Below are 24,250 nucleotides of genomic sequence, written 5' to 3'. Positions count from 1 at the left end.
TGTTACGGGAGGTGAACAGGTTTTACCTGGGCCTACCCGAACAGCCTCCAAATGAGCTGGACTGCACGGGGGTGGAGTCGCCACTCTCCACGAGGCATAAACTGGCGAGAAAGCACGTCGGCTGTCTAGTTCAGTTTGCCCGGGGTGTGTGGCCTGCAGGGAACGAGTCACCTGTTGACTCCACCGGAGGAGGCGTCGAGCAAGTTGTGTTTAGCTGCTGTGTGCGAACGCCACCCTGACGATCTGTATTCGCTACAGCTATAGTGCTGTCCTCGGAACAGCACGTGTATGTCTCGCACGAGAGGCCGTAGCCTGCTCAGTGCAAGTAGCATAGCCCACAACTCTTGGCAATTGATATGCCAGCGCAGGCGGGGGTTCGTCCAACACCCCACCTGCGTGCCCGTTGCACACTACACCGCACCCCTGCAGGGAGACTTCAGTCGTCACCACGACCTGCCTCATAACCTGCTCAGAGGGACCTGAGTCCGTCGAAAAAGTCATAAAGACTAGGGGTTATGGTGCGTCGGCAGCAGGGCGGCATCACCATGCGCCTGCTGCCGGTGTGCCACGCTCTCCTCGGAACTCGACTCTGAAACCAGTGTTGGAGCGGTGTCATGTGCATCAACTCGAGGGGTATTAGCCCGCGAGGACGCCATGTGTCCCAGGAGCCTCTGAATTGTTTCAGGGGGACCGCTGTCTGCCTAAAATGTTCATTTCAGACAGTTCAACACTGGTTGGGCACAACTGCGGACAGGTGTGCCGACATGGTGACAGAGTTGAGTTCCATACCGAGAAAGAGGATGCTCTGCACTGGGGAGAGCTTGCCCCTCTCTTGGTTGACCTGGAGTCCCAATCGACCTAGGTGCCGGAGCACCAGGTCCCTTTGTGTACATAACAGATCTCGCGAGTGTGCCAAGATAGGCCAGTCGCTGAGATAGTTTAGTACCCGCTCGCCTTCCTCCTCTCAGGGAGAAAGGGCGGTCAGGGACAGACCGAAAGGGAGGACTCTGTACTGATATGCCCGCCTCTCGCACGCGAACCGTGGGAACGGCCGGTGTCGAGGAGGATCGAGACATGAAAGTAAGCGTCCTTCAGGTCGATTGCCACGAACCAATCCTGACACCTCATAGATGTCAGGACGCGCCTCTGTGAGAGCACCCTGAATGGCAGCTTGTGAAGGTGCTCTGTTCAGGGTACGCAGCCTTTGGGGGCAACCCGCCGTCTTTCTTGGGAACGATGAAGTGCGGGTGGTGACCCACTGAACATCTTGGTTTTGAGGGACGAACTCGATGCCTGTTTTGCCAGAAGGGTGGTGACCTCTACCCGAAGTACGGAGGCGTCCCTGCCTCTGACAGAGGGAGAGATGATGCCCCGAAACTTGGGTGAGTCTCTGGCGAACTGGATCGAGTAACCAAGACGGACCGCCCTCATTAGCCAGCGAGACAGTGTGGGCAGCTCTCGAGCTCCCAGGGACTGTGACAGGGTGACCAAGGGGACGGTCTGCTTCATCATTCCCACGGGGGGTGGTTCGTCGGCTGGCAGAGCTAACCATGTCGCGGGGAGTCCCCGGAGGGAAGGTTTTTGCTCCGCCTGCTTACCTGCCTGGCGGGACAACGGCACGCACTGTCGGTTTGAGAGTGGTGACGGCTGTCGTATGTGTACGACCTCACGCCTCGCCAGGGTGTGAGGTCGGTTCGCCGAGCACAGTCCAGTGGAGTGTGCGATCGGCTGCAAGTAAACCCGGGGAGAACAGAAAACTCAGTGAGTAAGTGGGCGCCAAGCCCTAACAAGGGCCCGGCTTTGGTGACGAGGCAGGAGTCGTCCCGTACCGACCGATCAGAGCCGTGGCTGTGAAGGTTCGGGCCCGATGTTGTTCTCCCTGGGGTCTTCCCATCAGTGTCCCTTCTCGCGAGGAGGTTGCTGACGGGGTGGAGGTTTCCCCCTCGACCTCTGCTTCCGGGGTGCCGCCTGTGGGGGCACAGGAACCGGAGCCGATGTCGAAAGGGTCCTGGGTTGCAGGGAAGCAGACGTCACGTGAGATCTCGGAGGCCTGTAGGCGGCCGAGTCGCGGCGTGAAAAAAATGTGGTTAATTGCCACTGTCTGCTTCGCCGTCAAAAAACTGCTGAGCGCAGTCCTCGACGGTGTTACCAACAACCCACCCTGCGAGATGAGTGCATCAAGAAAGCGGACTTCCTTGCTGTCACTCTTCTGCACAAGGTATAGCCGGGGGTGTCTCTCCTGGACCACTACCGTGGACATCGTCCGACCCAGGGCCCGTGCCGCCGCCTTAGTCGCCCGTAGAGCGCTGTCAGCGGTGGCACGGAGATCCTGCATTATACCCGGGTCGGCCTTACCCTCGTGGAGCCCTCTCAACGCCCTGGCCTGGCGGACCTGCAGGATGGCCAAGGCATAGAGAGAGGAGGCAGCCTGGCCCGCAACCTCGCAAGCTTTCGACACCAGTGATGCCGAAGTCTTACGTGCTTTGGACGGTAGGAGTGGTCGATCCCCCCCCAGGTGGTAGCCGTCCGCGGCACAGGTGCACCGCAGGCGGACGTTCCACCCGGGGGATCTCGACGCAGTCCTTGGCTGCCTCACCATCGAGGGAAGTAAGGGAGCCGGAGCTGGTTTCACTGGAACGGTCCGTGAGTGGAGCGTTCCAAGTTTTACACAGCTCCTCATGCACCTCCGGGAAAAACATGGCACCCGGGGTGGGCGCGGTTTGCACCGCGCACCGACCTCGGGAACCACGTATCCCCGGGTTAGCACGGATGACATCACTTCTGCTTCCTCCTGAACTCGACCGCTGGGGGTGGAGTTTGGATTCGGCAGAGTCGGATGCCAGTCTCCCTCCGATGCTGCGAGCGACATCTCATCTACGTCACACATCGTTTCCGAGTGTGTGCGTGAGGATCCGGACGGTATGCCACCGCCGGTTGGGGAACGTTCAGAAGAGCGAATCGGGGTGCGATCGGCCCGTGAGCACTTGGCTGGCGGGTTTACGTTCGCAGAGTTCCCCGTATCACTAACGCTGCTAACGTGGGTGGTCATCGGGGCCGTAGCCACAGATGTCACAGCCCGGGTAGCAGACGAAATGGTGGCTGGTTCCCGTAGGAAGACAGCCACCCGTGACCGCAACTTCTGAATGACAATCTGCCCGCAGTGCAGGCAGATGTGTCAACGAACGCTGCTTCAGTGTGCTGGACGCCCAGACACCTAATGCAGCGATCGTGTCCATCCCCCTCCTCGATGAGGGTGCCGCACCCAAGAGAACAGCGGGACATGCCGCGCTGGAGAATGCTCAGTCAGTCCTGAAAAGGACTTTTAGAAAAAATCTCTAACACCTCCGGAACCGCCGAGACGCCCAGGGGAAGGTCGCTGCAGGAAGGGACGATCCGCTGTAACACGTCGTAGCACCAGCGTGTAGTTGTAGAGGATTGAATCCTGAGTTGTACTCATGAGCGATGGCTCTGAAGAACAAAAGGTAAGTGAATGCTGCACGCCGGCCTCCTTTTATACCGGATTTCCGGGGGCGGAGCCCGGCATGCAAATTGCATTCGCCAAATTTCATTGGCCTTTTCTATAGTAGTCAGAGTTGATTGGTTCTCAAGGGCGAACCCCATCTGTCGTTCTCGACACAACGTCGAGAGACCGACAGAAAGGGAAGTATATTTTTCACCTTATGTCAGTCGCCCATTTGACAACCCCTCCCCTTCAACTACCTGACCACATTTTGTTCTGTAACACCCATCTTTCACAATCCAAACAATTTCAGATTTTAATCTTTTAAATCCAGTTCTTATTTTTTTCTGATCAATATCATGTTAAACTCAATCAAATCAAAATAAGTTCCAATGAGTAAACTTTAACCTGTTGTTAGTTGAACTCTTCACCTCAGAGGAAAGAGACACTTACAGTGCGATGTTATACAGTCGTTTCTGTAAGTGTCAATTACAGCATAAAAACACATGCCAGGTATGTGCTTTGTACGGATCATTTAAAGTTATCTCTTGCTTCATTCATGCACCATTAGCATTACTCCTCAACTTTAAGGTTGGAATTAGTATGCCACGCTATTACGTAGAGGAGAGAATCTGTAAAATGCTTGAGGTCAAATGTATGTTGACCATGAAGATTCATTGTGCAAGCCGAAGTTTTATGCTTTATTTTTGTCAAGCTTTAGAAATTACTTGAGAATGAAGAACATGGACACATTCATCCATATTTTGTCAGAGTCATTCTTTGATCAGGTTTTACTGTTTTTTGGGACAGAAGTTGAGCCCCTATGTGTTTTTAAGCACAATTTTGAGCAATTTTTTTTCTATTTCAATTTTTTAAATAGAGGGACCCGCCTCCAGATTTTAAAAGTAAAACATATTTAACAAATTATATAAATATAAATAAACATGCATAAAATTTTTATAGAAAAATATAACATATAAATATAAAATAAAACAAAAATATATTACAAAACAAAAACATTTGAATATTATTATAATTTTATATTGATTCACAGTATTTTATTTTGTTGTATATTATGGTATTGTGGTGAAAATGCCATTGCAATTTCTTATTCAACACAAAAATAAAAAAATACAAATTGTATTATCAGCATAGCAGTTTGAATTAGTGTTAAATTTATCAGCTATTTTAAAGTTTTGTCTTAGACCCACGTCGAATACACTGTATAGTTTTTCATCCTATTTAGTCATGCTTTTCCTGTTTTTGTATAGTCAACTAAATTTCCATGCATTTTCGTCTCGTTTTAGTCATGCTGTATAATGGTTAAAATGATCAAATGTAGTATTTTGCTAAAAAAAATGATCACTTGCAACCTCTCTCTTAAAGTTCTTCCACAAATAACTAGCGTCTTCCTGATGCCCGCGAAATGAAGGAGATCCAGCACCTGAATCACAAACAAACAGTGTAGTGGAGATCATCAACGTGGCTCAAGCAACTCATGAGACCTGCTGAAGATCGCTAAACTCTTGTTTAATGACTTGAGAGATCCTCAAAGCCGCTTTCACAGTGAGAGCATTTGCGTGTGGTTGACAGCTAGAAATTAAGTTCTCTGATGAGAGAAAACATATACTTTTTTAAGTTAAAAATAGTTAATAGTGAGTAATATTGTCACTGTACTTACTCTACTAAAAACACTGTTCTTTTTAAATGATTATATAAGGTGTTGTCAAAATTGACAAGCACTTTTTAATACTTTTCAGTGGTTAGATGTTTGCAAAACCCAGTGATAAACAGAAAGGGTGACTAATGATAATGATTTATGCCAAAATATAGAAATCACAAAATATGGATGTAGTGGAGTAGGCGGGACGAGGCTGTGGTTCGAGACCGGTGAGTAATTGTTAATGAGCGCCAGCTGTGCGCGCACCGGTCTCGAATCACGTAGGAGATCGGGAGCATATAAGACAACGAGCGACCGGACCGTCGAAGAGAGAGGACCGGGCCCGAACATGTTTTATGTTTGTATTTATGTTTTATTCGCTGGCCGTCGACCGTGAGGGGCGGCCGGCTGTCTTTAGATCCATTAGTGCTCATGACACTTTCAGTTGACTTGTCAGGGAAGTTTGGTCTTTACACACTCATCAGATCTGAAGTAATTTTATGCTTCTGTAGAGATACACCTGCTTCTCTTTCACTGCATAGCCCTGCTACTACTGACCTTGCTCTTTCAAATAGTTTTTTTAGTTTAGTTGTTGTTGCTCTTGCGCACTTTATTTGTATTTAGATATTATATATTTAGAGGCTAATTTATGGGAGTCCCACCACTTTCCCGCAGCCGCACACACACATAAGTGTCATGCTGCCCACACAAATCTTGCTTATAAACATTTCCTAGATCTTATTTTATTTATTAATGACATCATCGCGACTTTTATCACATAAGGTCGTTCAACCCCTGGTTGAGGTCCGGTCAGCATGAGAAGGAATAGCCGAATTTATTAGGCAAATGACCGGCCCTGCAGTCATAAGGTAGCATGTCATTGTTTGCATGCCTGAATAGGTCAAGACCGATCAGTCGAGTTGCGTGTTTATGTTTATAGTCAAGCCCATTCCGTGCAAGGGCTTTGTCTTTAACCACGTCTGTGCATGCAAAGAGATCCACCTGCACATCCCACCTGCTTAAACATAGTTCAAACTGATTTTCCAAGTCATCAGTTCAGCTAAGCTGTAAACGTATTTATTTATGACTTCTGTAGGATTTGAAGGCAACTCATATTTCAACTTCATCTGCAGGACTCGGGATTATAGCTCATTTGTCAAACCGGAATAGATAACATTTCATCATGACAAGCTGACATTTATCACATGACAAGCTGACATTTAACACTCTTGTGTTAAATACTTTGAATATCTTGCATGGTCTGAATGGTTCAACTGCACCAGAATTTCGGCAGACATATTAGCTGATGTCATGTAAAGAGTAGGATTCCTTGCTTTTCACAGCAAAATAGCCAGTGTTAACAAAGGTCAAATTAGCTCTCACAGTGTATATGCAATCCACATTTCTTTAGTGTGGATTATATATACGCTGGGAGTGTTAATTTGACCTTTTTTAACTCTGGCGATTTTGCTGTGTTGGTTTCACTACACTGACAGAAATTTAGTTTGGAGTTAGATTGGAAATAGGCCAAACAGAACAGAGATTTTACAAACAAATCCAATACTTTGCCAATAGTTGAATGTGTTGATGATGTGCCAAATAAGTGCCAAATAAATGTCATCCTGAAAGTCACCAGAAGGTGTCGTGGTATAGGCTTGTGATTGCGTGAAATTTGAACAAACATAACCATTGGGTTGAATTAACCTAAATAAAATCCACATTTGACCCAACCCAACATTTTGGTTCATTGGAAAAAAAAGAAACTGTTGGGTTTGTCCATAACTTAGTTAACCATGGAAAGACAAACCACCATTTTTGTATTTGGAATTTTGTTCTAACCAGGATCCCCAGATGCCAGGAATTAATTGGTTTTTTAAATAAAATCTTTGTTGTGTAACATGTTTACAGATTTGTGATGGTTGGCTTGTGTGAAATCTTTGTCATTATGGAGACTTTGACAATAGCCATTCTTCAGCTGCACCGCCTGTTTCCATTGTTGCCTACATGATCTAGTTGGGAGCTTAAATAAGACATCCGCGTCTGCTACGGGGGTCAACAAGTGCACTAGACGTTTCATGCCCTGAGTGAACGCTACTTCTCTATTGTTTAATGTCCTGCGGTGTCCTCCAGGCTTATGCACAAACAATAAAGTGAACTGTCGTAGCAAGAATTGAAAATATTCATTCAAAGCTCAGTGAGCTCTGCGACCAATCTAAAGGAGAGAATAAAGCAAACTGGATTTACCTCAAGAAATTGTTCAGTGTGTTAATGCATTTGTTTGCGTGGTTGCTACTTTTCTTTGTAATGCAAAAGTAGAATGGTACACTTTTATCTGTTTGCTGAGAGTTCTGTAGTTAATGAAATTAAATCTGAACTTGTGAGGTTGTTCAAAGAGGCATTATGAAAGTCTGTGGTCATTGAAACAATTATTGGCATCATAGCTTGGCATTTATGTCTTGAAGGCTTATTGGATGCAGGACAGGAAAGGAAAACCTCAACGCTAGCTCGCTTCAGTACACAATCTTCTCAACACAGTCCCCATGGAAACAAGCCCAGTACCTGTTTATTTTCCTCTAAATAGGACAAGAGGAAGAAAGTATAAGAGCGTTGTTTCTGTTAATGTTGGCAAATCAGGGACTCTATTGTGAAGAGCAATTTGGAGTTCATTGCTTTGACCTGGCGAGAACTAAAGCACCAGCCCAAACAATTATTATATTTTTACTGTCTGACCTAAAAATAGGGATGCACAATAAATTATCATCCATTTTGCCATTTGCCGATAAATGGTAATTTTTAATGTTATCGGTATCGGTTGATGATAAAATTCAGGCCCATATACAGTATTATAGCTGATAAATCATACATAATTTCCTCTGGTTAAACTTCTTCAGCTTCACGCTGCTCAGGGTTAGAATACTGTATAGTACTATCTTTCTGCAAAACATTGTTTCTACTGTAAAACATTGTTGATATAGGTACAGTATGTAGATACAGTATTTATGAATGTGTAAATTATAGAAACAAAAGCATATTGTTTGATTCAGACTGCTGTATGAATGCTTTCTAACTTTAGAAGTTTGGTCATTTGGCAATTAAGATTTAATTTAGAAGTTTTCTGCAGTCAATGTTTTCATATAAAAGCAGTTAAACACTTTTTGCCTTTTGTTTCAATCTAAGGGAATTTTATATTCATATTTAAATGCTGTATATCGGCCATATACAGTGTTGGGTGTAACTAGTTACTAAGTAATTAGTTACTGTAATTAAATTACTTTTCCCTTGAAAAAGTAAAGTAAGGGATTACTCATATGTTTTCTGTAATTTAATTACAGTTACTTTTGATGTAATTAAACTAAATACTTTGTGCAATATATTGGTGTGCAATAGTGTAATGGACATCAAAATTCAAAGTCTTACTTTAAAATCTGTGCTTTCATGTATAATTATCACATTTGTAATACTTTGGTCAGTTAATAATATTATTTATTGGAATGAATTAAATAAGCCGTTTCATGTCTATCCTTGAATCACTCAACTAATAAAGGTTGATGTAGGATATAGAAAGTAATTAGTAATGAGTAACTAAATACTTTTTGGACAGAGTAATTTGGACAGTAATCTAATTACACTATTGAATATGTAATGAGTAACTAGTAATTAATTACTTTTTCAGAGTAACTTACCCAACACTGGCCATATATCGGTTATCGGCTTCCAATGTTAAAGAATTATCAGTTATTGTTATTGGCCAAAATTTACATATCGGTGCATCCCTTGTTAAAACACCTCATAAAGTGGCTATAGCATACACATGTTTTCAGAATGTTCCTATGCCTCAAATAAAGCGTAATAGGGTTCTACTGTTTGGTGTTTTAACATGTTTTTGGATGTTAGACACACAGAGGTCTCAAACCAGTCTCATGGCTAATGTATTTAATACTCCAAAAGTCTTACTAAGTCTGTTTAGCAAAAATAGAGTCGTACATTTTTTTTCAGTTAAACCGAACTTTTACTTGCTTGTCAAACATTTGGGTGTTGGTCTATCCGTGAACTTCCATGGCCACAGGGGCTTTGGTACGCCACATTTACAGTGAATAACGAAATCCCTCAGTGCATGTGTTGCATCTCGCCCCCTGAAGCGACCTGCAAACCACAAGTCTGAGTGATGTGCTTCTCTACTGAGGTTTATTTATTATTATTGATCGTCTGGGATCATCTTTAAGTATTAGATCATGTGAATGTCATTGAAAATAATTCTGCATTGCTTGTGTGGTAATAAATTGAAGCCAATATGTCATATATATGTCATATAAAAATGTTATATAATTATTTAAATATACATGTATATATTTAAGGGATAATCCACAGCTAGCCATGCATTAAAGGATTTTAATGTACGACGTCGAGGTCTTCGCATCGGCTGGTTGCCTCCGCGAAGCGAATTAAAATCCAAAATCATGTGCCAAGTTAAAGCTGTTGTTGATGTTTATAGTGCCAATTTTGATCAGACAGGTGAAAATGACAGTTCTTTTTGTGAGTTAAATTCAAATGTTGATCAAACTGACTGGAACCACCTGTGCATTACAATGTTTTAATGCACCTTCCAGCCAATCAGAATCAAGTGTTCTAACAGACCATGGTATAAATGAGTTTTATCAATCGATTAAAAAAATTAATCTGTTTAATCAGTTCACACATATTTTCTGGGATTAATCACACATAACATTAATCTTTTTAAATATACTTTTATATTCTAATAATTTGACATTTAATCTCCAAATTGATGTAAAACAACAAATTTCTTTAATTTACAAACAAATAACTATAAATTACCATTAAATTCTAGTTCCAGTGAATCATTGCTCATTATGGAGCAGATCTGTTCTAATTCAGGATCATTATTTTTGTTTATTAAATGCAGGATGTATAAAAGATAATTCCCATAAGCACTTGAGTCTGTGCTCACTTTTGTCTTTAAGCGGACAGGAATGTCCCACTTGAAATCTAGTGGTAACCCATCCTCTACTGAAAGTTCAGATTGACTAGAATAAATAAAGCACGAAACAGTATCACTGTTTATTTTACCGGTTTGTTGGTTTATAGATTACAGATAAAACAATGCATGGACCATATGTCCATTTCTCATCAAATCCAGGAAAGTGAGGGTTTATTTATAACACTGGTGTTATTTCTGTCAGTCAAATATTTAACGATAGCATATATTTAAGGTTGGTGGAATGCAACTGTTCTGGGCAAACTCTCCGCAGTCCACGCAGCCATGCATGGACATAGCAGGAGCACAACAATACATGTCCCCCCACCTGGGGAACCAGAACGGTTCATGATGCATAACAGGATTAAATGAAATGATCCGACAGATACAGGCAGATATGGAGGAGATGGGGATGGAGGTGGGTTTTGAGTGCAGCACGATTAAGCAGCTCATAAGGAGTAAAGAAATGCAACTTTAATAGGATGCAGTCTGTGTCGTATGACTACTGGTTAACGTTGATTAGCTGTACCTGATGTGATCGACTGATGCAAGCTAGACTCACAGGACCTACCAGAACTAACGCTACACTTGATTTTAATCAGGAGATGTAGCTGATCAAAGGATACCAGTGTGTTATAGTGTGTGTGGATTCCGCAGCTGCGGGACACTGGGCTGTTCTCCACGGCCTCAGTTTTTAGGTTCTGGTTTGTGAATCTCCGGCTTGTGATGAATGAGAAAGACTATCAAAGGCACTATCAAAGAGACTGTTATTCTTGGAAGCCTCATAAAAACTCAAGAGTGAAGATAAATGTGTGAATGTTTGTGTCTCTGTTTGCATGCACTTCAATGCAAACTTTAAGATAGGAAAGACAGCTGTGGGTATTTTAAAACATGAGAATAATGTATGAAGTGCCATGACAGGTTGCCTGATTTATGTAGCTCCACCTACAGTAAAATCTCATTGGTCCAAAATGCTGAGCTACATAACTGTATAGACCGTTTCATCAGATGCGCCCGCTGGGCGCATCTTCCTGTCTGTGGTTGGCTAGTTTTATTTATGTTAATATTCATTTGTATTATATTGTATAATGATTGTATTGAATAAACAATTTGTTGAATGGGACCTGTAGTTTTGTCGCATTTAAAGAAACCGTATGGTACATCTAGTGGTTGAGCTTGGTATCTAAATTCAAAATATTGGTGAGATTTTTTTGAACGGTTCTTCTGGATTTCTTTTGCTTGTTACCAGAAATATTCTGACTCTATTGTTTGCAAATGTGTACCGGAAACTTCCCATGAGCAGTAACGTTTGTTTATGTTGTCACTCTGAAACCGTCTATATTAAAGTTGTCATGAAACGAAAGTCACAGTGTTTTTTTGTTTGTTTAGATTTCACAATGACTTCAAACATGAAATATTCATTTAAAAATATAAAAATAAACATTTGAACGTGATATTTCTATTTAATGATTTTATTTAACTCTATTAATGAATTTTGAAGACATTTGAGGAAGCACAACACCCCCAGCATAACAAAAACCAACAACACTGGTTTAATCAAATGTCTAAATTTGTTTGTATTGTTTGATTAACATGTTGTGCGATGTCATGTATTTGCATAAACAAAATCAGAACTTAAACTTTGCGGTTTTTAAATAAACCACTTGTAACAAATAACTCATTAGTTGTTACATAAGCAGGTCATGTTGAAACGGCACTTACTCATTATTTCTCTCTGTTTTTTTGTCTGTGTGTAGATGCAGTTCAGACCGTCGTAAGGAGAAGTCTCGAGATGCGGCGCGCTGCAGGCGCAGTAAAGAGACAGAGGTGTTTTATGAACTTTCCCACCAGCTGCCTGTCCCACACAGCGTCAGCTCACACCTGGACAAAGCGTCCATCATGAGACTGGCCATCAGCTTTCTGCAGACACGTAAACTTCTCGAATCAGGTGTGTTATACAGAGACACACAGACGCAGAAAAACACAGGAGGACAGTCATGTCTATGAGGCTGCCAGGCAAACACATACTTATAATCTAGTCTAAATGCATAACACCAGGGCCTGGCGCCATTGCGCTCTTTTAATAGTCCTATGTTCATACGTTCATTCACATGCTAATTGACAACAGAGTATCTTATATATAAGATATAATAAATATATAATTATAATTTTTTTACATTAATAATTGATCAAATATTACATTATTTTTATACATTTTACTAGTTTGGACACATTAACTATTGTTAACTATTTTAACACATTATTGTAAAGTCATTAAACTTCAATTAAATTATAATTACATTTGAGCTTCTTCCAAGAAACTACCCATCATGAGGTGCTCTTTCAATGTATATACTTTTTGACCTTTCATTTATCAAAAAACTAAAATCTTATTATTTTTCATTTCAGTTATGTAACAAAATGTATATGTATGAGCACTGTATATATTTGCTTACAAACTTATTTTAAGAATTAAACATAGGTCTTTAAGTCAAAATAGACATGAATTCAGGTGTGTACATAATTTTGAATATTAATATACATTCAAGTTAATATTATTTGTTTTAAATTATATAAAAATGTTATAATCCTTATTTTAATTATTTTATCGTTTATGTTAGGATATTACATTTATTCTCAAATTTATATAAAATAATCCACAACCCTGTATTTTATTAATCTCAAAAAAAAAAAAATGGAGCTATATAACACTTCTTTGCTCGTGATCATAAGGGAACCACTTTAAGTGCTATATAGTGAAAGAGAAGTTGAAAGTGACCTATTTGTCAGATATGGTGACCCATACCTGATATGTGACCTCTGCATCTAACCCATCCAGAGAGTAGTGAACACACACACAGCAAGTCGTGAACACACTTACACCTGAAGCACTGGGCATTTATCACTGCAGCGCCCGGGGAACAATTATGGGTAAGGTGCCTTGCTCAAGGGGACCTTGGACGTTACCCACCAGCCTGAGTCACGAGTCCGACTCTCTAACTATTAGGCCACGACTGCACCATAAGCTGGTGCTTGAAAGGTTCTTTGGGGTGACCGAAGTGCTATATAGCACCGTTTCAATATAAAGAACCTCTTCACCCCCTGTATGGTTCTTCAGTGGTTCTATATATCACCTCAGTCATCCGAAAGAACCGCTGAAGAACCGCCGAAGCACAAAAACATGGTCCCGTATGTCACTAAAATTTGTTCCCCTTTGATAACGAGACAAAAAACAAATTTTTGTGCTATATAGCACAATTTCCATAAAATTATATAAAACTTGTGACTCTAGTGCTGCTGTTAGCACAACACAGATGGACGACCTGCTCTATTTTTATATTTGTATCATGTCAAAGTCGAAAGCGCAGTTACAAATAAAGCTATGATGAAAATCAAATTCTCTTATCGAGGTTGACCATCATTAGCACAGATTATGAATAAACGTTGTGCTAGTGTTGTCAGTCTCTATTAAAGTTATAGTTTTATTATACCAAGAGGACAGGCGCTTTATGCACGTTTATAATTATGTTAGTGAATATTGAACCTGCTGTGAGACTGTCTGGGTTAATTATGTGTGGCTGTAGGTGCTAATCTTATAAATCAAAGCTAGACCACAATGAAAATATCAATTTAATAAAAAACCTACAGAGTCGACAGGCATGACAAGCATCAGAAAATATGAACGAGTGAGTCTGTATAGATGTTGTGTAAGGGGAACAGTTCACCACAAAATAAATATGCTGTCAGTTTACTGTATCTTTTCAGACATACAGTTAATTGGGGATTTAGACCGTCTGATATCAAACGGAATTTGTAACTATTTTACCCAGTTGCTAATTTGTATGAATCTCCAAGATGTGAATCACATCATTCAATAACAAATGATTATTATTTTAAAAAGCATTAATGAACCCCCTGCCCTTAGCTTAACCATCACTGACGCAAAAGCTGAAACACACAAAAGACATTGAATGAATTTGCATTAAATACATTTTTTGGAAGGACATAATACAGGTTAAATTCACTTTGATTCAAGTTTCTTTTATTTATTAATTTATTATAGATATGAAATTATTTTAATTATTTTGTGATAAAAATGGTCCATGTGTCATACGGACCACCTTTCTGTCTAACACTTGTTGTATAAATAAACATTACTCAAAATATTTTTGTTTGCATTCCACAAAAAAATACACATTAGTTTTGAAATAACATGAAGGTGAGAACATTCCGTTTTTTATTTCAGTGTGAACTGTCCCTTTAAGTGCCCACTGCACCTCTCCGGTTTTTTTTATAGTTTCTTTGACTCTAGGAGGTGAAAGGATGTGAGTGTGCTCGTACTGTTTGTGTGTCTTGATTATAAAATTAGAATTTCCGGAATATGGACAAAAGGAGCCCCTGCATTCGACATTCCTCCCTGTGTTTGGAAAACAGAGAACAGAATTAGCTCGCAGTATTGCCTGCGGGCCGCTACTGTAAATTGGCTCCTATGCAAGTCGGTTTCCGTGCAGGTTGAAGTAATATTTTTGAAGCTTTGGACTTGAAGTGACTTGAAAGTCAAGTGTTCAGGTGCATGGTACATGCAGAAATGAAGAGAGAAAAAGATTGAAAGGCATCCCTGTCGGTTTGAGATGACACATCAGATGTTATCAGCTGGTCTGTGAGATCCATGATTGGTGCTTTCTTTAAGCCTGGGGTTCTTCATTTCAAGCCAGCCAAAACACAAGCCAGCCCTGGCGCCACACATCCATCCATCCCCTTCTTCTTCTCTCTACATCACTATACCCATGCTGAGGGTGCATGGGAAACACATTTTACATAAGCTCCCCGCTCCCCTATGCACTGATATAGATTCACTGATTTACTCACCCGCTGAATCTCTCTTTCCGTCCGTGAGCGGCTCGAAAAACACCTGTTATGATACCATCTCTTTATAATCTATGACTCACCACTGCTATAATTGCTATAATTATTCTATTCAAACTCGTACAGTTTTTTACATTTAACCCGTGAAGACGATCACTGTATTGTATGTCACTTTTAGACTGAAGAAGACACACGTGGGAAGCTGACGTTGCCTGTTGTTTATTGAGGAATTACATTTGCCATTTCCTCCAGTACATAGGCCTACTGTTTACGGGTCAGAGATCTTTAGATTTATGTGAACGTTTACATCAAAAGGGTTTCTAAGTGGGAATGAGGCAGCAGGGTGGCTGGATACGATGGGAGAACGCGATGGAGAGGAAGGTTACATGGGCGGAGCTGTGGAAGGCAGAGCCACAGCGGATCAAGTTTCTCATCCAGGCAGTATATGATGTGCTTCCTAGCCCGTCAAACCTTCACATATGGGGCAAAGTGGAGTTACCGGCATTTCCGCTGCTCTCCAGGCGTGGAACACTAGAGCACATTCTGAGTTGATGCCCAAAGGCATTGGGAGAGGGGAGGTACAGGTGGAGACATGACCAGGTGCTGAAGGCCATTGCGGAAGCCATTGCTGCAGGAGCTGGAGAGCAGCCAAGACCAGCTGCAAAAACATCTGCAGGCATCCTGGCCACTGCATGGGACATGCAGCTGTTGGTGGACTTGGAGCAGCAACTCAAGTTCCCCAACCACATTGTAACCACCGCCTTAAGACCAGATGTTGTTCTCTTGTCTGAGTCCACCAAACAAGTGGTTTTGTTTGAGATAACAGTCCCTTGGGAAGACCGCCTGGAAGAAGCCTTTGAAAGGAAAGTTGCTATGTACGAGAGACTGGTCAGCAATTGTCGACAGGCCGGGTGGAAAGCAAGGTGTCTCCCAATCGAGGTCGGAAGCAGGGGCTTTGCGGCCCGATCCCTGTGCAGAGCCTTCAGTCTGTTAGGGATCGATGGAGCGAGGAGGCAAAGAGCTATCTATAATATCACCGAAGCAGCAGAGAAAGCCTTAAGATGGCTATGGCTCAAGAGAGGAGATCCATGTGGGAAAAGTAGCAAGATTCACCAAGTGGACACAAGGTGGGGTCTGATCAGCCTCAGCTGGTTCGACTGGATGAGGGTTTATGATGTTGAAAGACCCGAAACACCCAATGATTTCAGGAACATCACAAAAGATGTGTCCAGTAGCATTAGTAGATGTATTTGTACAGTCTAAGATTTTGAGTGCTTGTTTTTTACCTAAGTGCACTGAAAGAAAAAGTACAAAAACTGTGCATGTGGTACCGGGATGGTACTCTGTGAAAGTTCCAGGTATTTCTTTGACAGCAGTATGTACCTTTGAAATACTTAGATATACACTTTAGGTGCAAAGGGGTACCACCCCTGTGACAGATTTTATACCTTTTTGTCTGTAAATCATACAATATAAAGAAAAGTGCTGTATAGCACTAAAAGTGGTTTTGTACTCGTAATCATGGGGAACCACTTTAAGTGCTATACAGAACCATATCTTGGTGCTTCAGAGGTTCTTTGGGGTTACCTGCTATATATCACTGTTTCCATATAAAGAACCTATATGGTTCCCTTTCTGTCGGTCTCTCGACGTTGTGTCGAGAACGACAGATGGGGTTCGCCCTTGAGAACCAATCAACTCTGACTACTATAGAAAAAGGCCAATGAAATTTGGCGAATGCAATTTGCATGCCGGGCTCCGCCCCCGGAAATCCGGTATAAAAGGAGGCCGGCGTGCAGCATTCACTTACCTTTTGTTCTTCAGAGCCATCGCTCATGAGTACAACTCAGGATTCAATCCTCTACAACTACACGCTGGTGCTACGACGTGTTACAGCGGATCGTCCCTTCCTGCAGCGACCTTCCCCTGGGCGTCTCGGCGGTTCCGGAGGTGTTAGAGATTTTTTCTAAAAGTCCTTTTCAGGACTGACTGAGCATTCTCCAGCGCGGCATGTCCCGCTGTTCTCTTGGGTGCGGCACCCTCATCGAGGAGGGGGATGGACACGATCGCTGCATTAGGTGTCTGGGCGTCCAGCACACTGAAGCAGCGTTCGTTGACACATCTGCCTGCACTGCGGGCAGATTGTCATTCAGAAGTTGCGGTCACGGGTGGCTGTCTTCCTACGGGAACCAGCCACCATTTCGTCTGCTACCCGGGCTGTGACATCTGTGGCTACGGCCCCGATGACCACCCACGTTAGCAGCGTTAGTGATACGGGGAACTCTGCGAACGTAAACCCGCCAGCCAAGTGCTCACGGGCCGATCGCACCCCGATTCGCTCTTCTGAACGTTCCCCAACCGGCGGTGGCATACCGTCCGGATCCTCACGCACACACTCGGAAACGATGTGTGACGTAGATGAGATGTCGCTCGCAGCATCGGAGGGAGACTGGCATCCGACTCTGCCGAATCCAAACTCCACCCCCAGCGGTCGAGTTCAGGAGGAAGCAGAAGTGATGTCATCCGTGCTAACCCGGGGATGCGTGGTTCCCGAGGTCGGTGCGCGGTGAAAACCGCGCCCACCCCGGGTGCCATGTTTTTCCCGGAGGTGCATGAGGAGCTGTGTAAAACTTGGAACGCTCCACTCACGGACCGTTCCAGTGAAACCAGCTCCGGCTCCCTTACTTCCCTCGATGGTGAGGCAGCCAAGGACTGCGTCGAGATCCCCCGGGTGGAACGTCCGCCTGCGGTGCACCTGTGCCGCGGACGGCTACCACCTGGGGGGGGATCGACCACTCCTACCGTCCAAAGCACGTAAGACTTCGGCATCACTGGTGTCGAAAGCTTGCGATGTTGCGGGCCAGGCTGCCTCCTCTCTCTATGCCTTGGCCATCCTGCAGGTCCGCCAGGCCAGGGCGTTGAGAGGGCTCCACGAGGGTAAGGCCGACCCGGGTATAATGCAGGATCTCCGTGCCACCGCTGACAGCGCTCTACGGGCGACTAAGGCGGCGGCACGGGCCCTGGGTCGGACGATGTCCACGGTAGTGGTCCAGGAGAGACACCCCCGGCTATACCTTGTGCAGAAGAGTGACAGCAAGGAAGTCCGCTTTCTTGATGCACTCATCTCGCAGGGTGGGTTGTTGGTAACACCGTCGAGGACTGCGCTCAGCAGTTTTTTGACGGCGAAGCAGACAGTGGCAATTAACCACATTTTTTTCACGCCGCGACTCGGCCGCCTACAGGCCTCCGAGATCTCACGTGACGTCTGCTTCCCTGCAACCCAGGACCCTTTCGACATCGGCTCCGGTTCCTGTGCCCCCACAGGCGGCACCCCGGAAGCAGAGGTCGAGGGGGAAACCTCCACCCCGTCAGCAACCTCCTCGCGAGAAGGGACACTGACGGGAAGACCCCAGGGAGAACAACATCGGGCCCGAACCTTCACAGCCACGGCTCTGATCGGTCGGTACGGGACGACTCCTGCCTCGTCACCAAAGCCGGGCCCTTGTTAGGGCTTGGCGCCCACTTACTCAGTGAGTTTTCTGTTCTCCCCGGGTTTACTTGCAGCCGATCGCACACTCCACTGGACTGTGCTCGGCGAACCGACCTCACACCCTGGCGAGGCGTGAGGTCGTACACATACGACAGCCGTCACCACTCTCAAACCGACAGTGCGTGCCGTTGTCCCGCCAGGCAGGTAAGCAGGCGGAGCAAAAACCTTCCCTCCGGGGACTCCCCGCGACATGGTTAGCTCCGCCAGCCGACGAACCACCCCCCGTGGGAATGATGAAGCAGACCGTCCCCTTGGTCACCCTGTCACAGTCCCTGGGAGCTCGAGAGCTGCCCACACTGTCTCGCTGGCTAATGAGGGCGGTCCGTCTTGGTTACTCGATCCAGTTCGCCAGAGACTCACCCAAGTTTCGGGGCATCATCTCTCCCTCTGTCAGAGGCAGGGACGCCTCCGTACTTCGGGTAGAGGTCACCACCCTTCTGGCAAAACAGGCATCGAGTTCGTCCCTCAAAACCAAGATGTTCAGTGGGTCACCACCCACACTTCATCGTTCCCAAGAAAGACGGCGGGTTGCCCCCAAAGGCTGTGTACCCTGAACAGAGCACCTTCACAAGCTGCCATTCAGGGTGCTCACACAGAGGCGCGTCCTGACATCTATGAGGTGTCAGGATTGGTTCGTGGCAATCGACCTGAAGGACGCTTACTTTCATGTCTCGATCCTCCTCGACACCGGCCGTTCCCACGGTTCGCGTGCGAGAGGCGGGCATATCAGTACAGAGTCCTCCCTTTCGGTCTGTCCCTGACCGCCCTTTCTCCCTGAGAGGAGGAAGGCGAGCGGGTACTAAACTATCTCAGCGACTGGCCTATCTTAGCACACTCGCGAGATCTGTTATGTACACAAAGGGACCTGGTGCTCCGGCACCTTGGTCGATTGGGACTCCAGGTCAACCAAGAGAGGGGCAAGCTCTCCCCAGTGCAGAGCATCCTCTTTCTCGGTATGGAACTCAGCTCTGTCACCATGTCGGCACACCTGTCCGCAGTTGTGCCCAACCAGTGTTGAACTGTCTGAAATGAACATTTTAGGCAGACAGCGGTCCCCCTGAAACAATTCAGAGGCTCCTGGGACACATGGCGTCCTCGCGGGTTAATACCCCTCGAGTTGATGCACATGACACCGCTCCAACACTGGTTTCAGAGTCGAGTTCCGAGGAGAGCGTGGCACACCGGCAGCAGGCGCATGGTGATGCCGCCCTGCTGCCGACGCACCATAACCCCTAGTCTTTATGACTTTTTCGACGGACTCAGGTCCCTTTGAGCAGGTTATGAGGCAGGTCGTGGTGACGACTGAAGTCTCCCTGCAGGGGTGCGGTGTAGTGTGCAACGAGCACGCAGGTGGGGTGTTGGACGAACCCCCGCCTGCGCTGGCATATCAATTGCCAAGAGTTGTGGGCTATGCTACTTGCACTGAGCAGGCTACGGCCTCTCGTGCGAGACATGCACGTGCTGTTCCGAGGACAGCACTATAGCTGTAGCGAATACAGATCGTCAGGGTGGCGTTCGCACACAGCAGCTAAACACAACTTGCTCGACGCCTCCTCCGGTGGAGTCAACAGGTGACTCGTTCCCTGCAGGCCACACACCCCGGGCAAACTGAACTAGACAGCCGACGTGCTTTCTCGCCAGTTTATGCCTCGTGGAGAGTGGCGACTCCACCCCCGTGCAGTCCAGCTCATTTGGAGGCTGTTCGGGTAGGCCCAGGTAAAACCTGTTCACCTCCCGTAACACCACCATTTGCCCGCTTGATAGTCCCTGCCCTCGGCACGGATATCCTTGCGCACAGCTGGCCGCGGGATGGGCGGAAGCACACCTTCCCCCCCCAGGAGCCTTCTTGTACAGACTCTGTGCAAGGTCAGGGAGCAGGAGCACCAAGTGTTATTGGTTACACCACACCGGTCTAACCGCACTTGGCCTCAGAGCCGATGCTCTGGACAGCGACTCCCCCTGAACCATTCCCCTGACAGAGGACCTGCTCTCTCAGGGGAAGGACACGTTCTGGCATCCCAGATCAGACCTCTGGAACACCCATGTCTGGTCTCTAGACGGGACGAGAAGATCCTAAGATGGCTACTCCCCCTATACGGCTGAGACCATCACCCAGGCTAGGGCCCCATCTACTAGGCGGTTACACGCCTCTAGACGGTGCCTCTTCTCGTCCTGGTGTCTTTCTCAACGAGAAAGACCCACTGAGGTGCTTGATCAGGATTGTGTTCCCCTCCTCACGAGACTGGAGACTAACATCTCCCTTCCACACTGAAAGTGTATGTAGTCGCTATTGCCACTCATCACGACTCAGTCGGTGGAAAGTTTCTAGGGCAACACGACCTGGTCACCAGGTTCCTAAGCAGCGAGAGGGCGGAATCCGCCTCATCTTCGCTCCATACCCTCTTGGGACCCTAAGTGGTCCTGGGGAGCCTCAGGGCCCCCCAAAGAGCCCCTCGGAGGTTCCGATCTTCCTCATAGAGTAAGACGGCCCTCCTGACGGCGCTCACTTCCTTCAAGAGGGTAGGGGACCACCGAGCATCCTCCGTGTCCCTGGATTGCCTTAAACTCGGCCCTGGAAACTCTCACGTTATCTTGAGACCCAGGCCCGGATGCGTGCCCAAGAAGTTCCCACTACTCCCTCCGGGGCCAAGTGGTGAACTTGCAGGCGCTCCCCATAGGGGAGGAAGACCCAACCCGATTAGTGTTGTGTCCAGTACGTACTGGACCGCACGCAGAGCTCTGAAGCTCTGACCAGCTCCGTGTCTGTTGGAGGACAGCAGAAGGGGAAGGCTGTCTCCAAACAGAGGCTGGCGCACTGGGTCGTGGACGCCGTTACGACGGCATTCCGATCTCAGAATCTCCCATGCCCATTGGCAGTGAGGGCTCACTCCACACGGAGTTTAGCCACCTCCTGGACACTGGCAGAAGCGCCTCTCTAGCAGACATCTGTAGAGCTGCGGGTTGGGCTATGCCCAAACACCTTCGCAAGGGTTAACAACCTTCGCGTAAACCCGGTGTCAGCCCACGTCCTGCGTGGCGACATGTAGGACTGGCATCCGGGGGGGCGTATGCCTGCGAAAGCACCTTTCCACCCTCTAACAGGTTGGGTCAGTGTGCTATTTACCTTTTCTTCTTACCCGAACACATCGCTAAGAAACTGGTACCTCACCAGCCTCCCTTCTTACCCAGACACTGGTTAAGAATAGGCATTCCATCCATCACCAAACAAGCACCCCCTGGGGGCTGGCTGGGCAGAGCAGCCTTCCCCCTTAGGCCGGGATACCATGTGAGCTATCACAGATAGCTCTAACCGGACCTAGTGCTACCGGACGTCTGTAACACCCCCTCCGTGGGCTGTTCCGTCTGATGTATCCTCATGAGAATGGTTCCCACTCCTGGTAACCCATGAGCTTCCCCAGGTGGGCCTCCACCTCGCGGTTAACTACTCAGTCCGCACGTTCCATGCGTTCTCCTCCAAGGACGAGACCATACCTATATCCACCATATTCCTCCCCACGGGTAGGAGGTGGCCTCTGTAGCGCTTCTCTGATTAAGAGTCGCGCTTACCCGGTGTAAACTGATCTGGACGGCCTCTCGCCTATAGAGAGCTAAGGCCCCGTCCGTGAAAGTTACCGGTCAGGGCTGTACCCATCTTTCTCCAAGAAAGCTCTGGAACCCCCCGACCACCACACTGGAAGGTTACAGTCTCACGAAAGCTTCGAGATGACACGCCCAGGCTTGTTACCGTCGCTTCGCTAGAGATTGTGACGCGATACAGCGTTGTGGCGTTTTCCATAGGCAACCCCATCTGTCGTTCTCGACACAACGTCGAGAGACCGACAGAAAGGGAACGTCTTGGTTACGTATGTAACCTCAGTTCCCTGATGGAGGGAACGAGACGTTGTGTCCCTTATGCCACGAACACGTATCGTATTCTGCTGCAGTTTGAGAGGTCTCAGGCTCTTCAGAACAAAGGTAAGTGAATGCTGCACGCCGGCCTCCTTTTATACCGGATTTCCGGGGGCGGAGCCCGGCATGCAAATTGCATTCGCCAAATTTCATTGGCCTTTTTCTATAGTAGTCAGAGTTGATTGGTTCTCAAGGGCGAACCCCATCTGTCGTTCTCGACACAACGTCTCGTTCCCTCCATCAGGGAACTGAGGTTACATACGTAACCAAGACGTTCTTCAGCTGTTCTTCATCATCACCTCAGTCATCATAATGAACCACTTTTTGTTCTATATAGCACTATTTGTTTAGAGTGTATTGTATATTCAGTTGATTTCAAATTGACAGGTGGTCAATTTCCTTGTTATGGATGTGACATTTTGCATTATGGACGTTACATAAAAATGCGCTGAGAATGTATTTGTTATGAATATATTGAACTATCTTGTTTATATTTTATTAAATTCTTGTTGATGAATTTAAAAATCTGAAAAATGTCAATTTTCTATTTTGAAAAAGCGAGATTAACAAGCGTTATTAATGGGACAAAAATAGGGCATGGTTTTTGGAAGACTACAAATTTTTGTAGGATTTCTGTCAATAAAAATGCAATAATCCCCAATTAATGGAGAAGGGATGCCTCTTTATACAACATCAAATAGTTACTTTATTTTAATTTGCATGTGTCCGTTAATGAGGAATATGGACCGTTATGGATGTGACAATCCTGGAAATGGCTCTTACCTGACTATGAAAAATCATGCACTAAAAATACAACAAATGCTTTAAAAATCTCAAGAGAGAGCTGACATGGGTATTTTATACCAAATGTTGATATCAGTGCTGTTAGTACAGTAAAAACCATTGGTAAAGGTCATGGTAAGGTTGACATTTTCACAGAATTGCCCAGACGGTCAGTGACTATTCCAAATTTGGGTGCAGTTTCGTTTAATTTCTAAATGAAAGCCATGGCATTAGAATTCCTTCAAAGATGTAACCTTCATTCTCCTGGGGCCACGGTCTCTGGGCTCGGCCCGAATCCAGCCCTGGGCTCTCAATGGGCCTTGAGAAAGTTTCTTATCTGGAGGAAGCACACTGGAGCAATCACAGGCTTCCGACCCCCCGGTGCGGAGCCGGCGTGTTCTCCATGTTCCGGTTGACTCCACCTCCCTCCTGAACCTCGGCCAGATCTACAGTATTCCAGAAAAGTCTGGATCCCTTCCATGTCTCAGCGTTACCAGCAGGAACATTTAGGTTTTTCTAAATCGTCCAATTTACTTTTAAATGTAAGGTGAATATACAGCCGCTGAAAAAATGAAGCGACCATTCCACATCAGAATTTCTTGATGTAATGTGACCATTCCAGTTCAGTGACTGTTAATTTCAACAAAATCAAACCTCAGGAGTGAAAAAGTCATTCCAAAGCATTGTTGTTGCTGTTAGATGAACACATGACACATGAAAACCGTAAGAAAAATCACAATTTACATTTCATGTTTTTACAATAATATGTCAGTGCTTTTGTTGAGGCGTTGATCGAACACCTCAACCGCGGCGCTGACAGGGTCCGTTTATCAATTAGGACGCAATGGTCGCATATTCTCCTGAAATTTACCCTATGCGTCCTCTCGGACACGCTTTCTGTTCAATAAAACAACATAAGAACTATATTTTGGATGTCTACTTCTACAAAGGTTGGTACTGGGAATGCATTGATTTATACTGCATTTTTTCTTCCTGTAACATAAAAACAATACGTGTGGGAGGGAATGG

The 24,250-nt window shown here is 45.6% G+C and overlaps 1 protein-coding gene across 1 annotated transcript in view; it reads left to right on the top strand.

Annotated features, from left to right (window-relative positions):
• epas1b (endothelial PAS domain protein 1b) overlaps positions 1 to 24,250 on the top strand; it is a 52,951-nt gene that overhangs the window by 8,769 nt on the left and 19,932 nt on the right. The window contains exon 2 of the mRNA XM_056761150.1: positions 11,871 to 12,061. Within this exon, the coding sequence (XP_056617128.1) occupies positions 11,871 to 12,061 (191 nt within the window). The remainder of the gene's footprint in view (positions 1 to 11,870; positions 12,062 to 24,250) is intronic.

The sequence above is a fragment of the Triplophysa dalaica genome, chromosome 11 (assembly GCF_015846415.1).
Source record: "Triplophysa dalaica isolate WHDGS20190420 chromosome 11, ASM1584641v1, whole genome shotgun sequence".
NCBI lineage: Eukaryota > Metazoa > Chordata > Actinopteri > Cypriniformes > Nemacheilidae > Triplophysa > Triplophysa dalaica.
The sequence above is the reverse complement of the archived record's forward strand: the minus strand, read 5'-3'. Positions and strand labels throughout refer to the sequence as shown.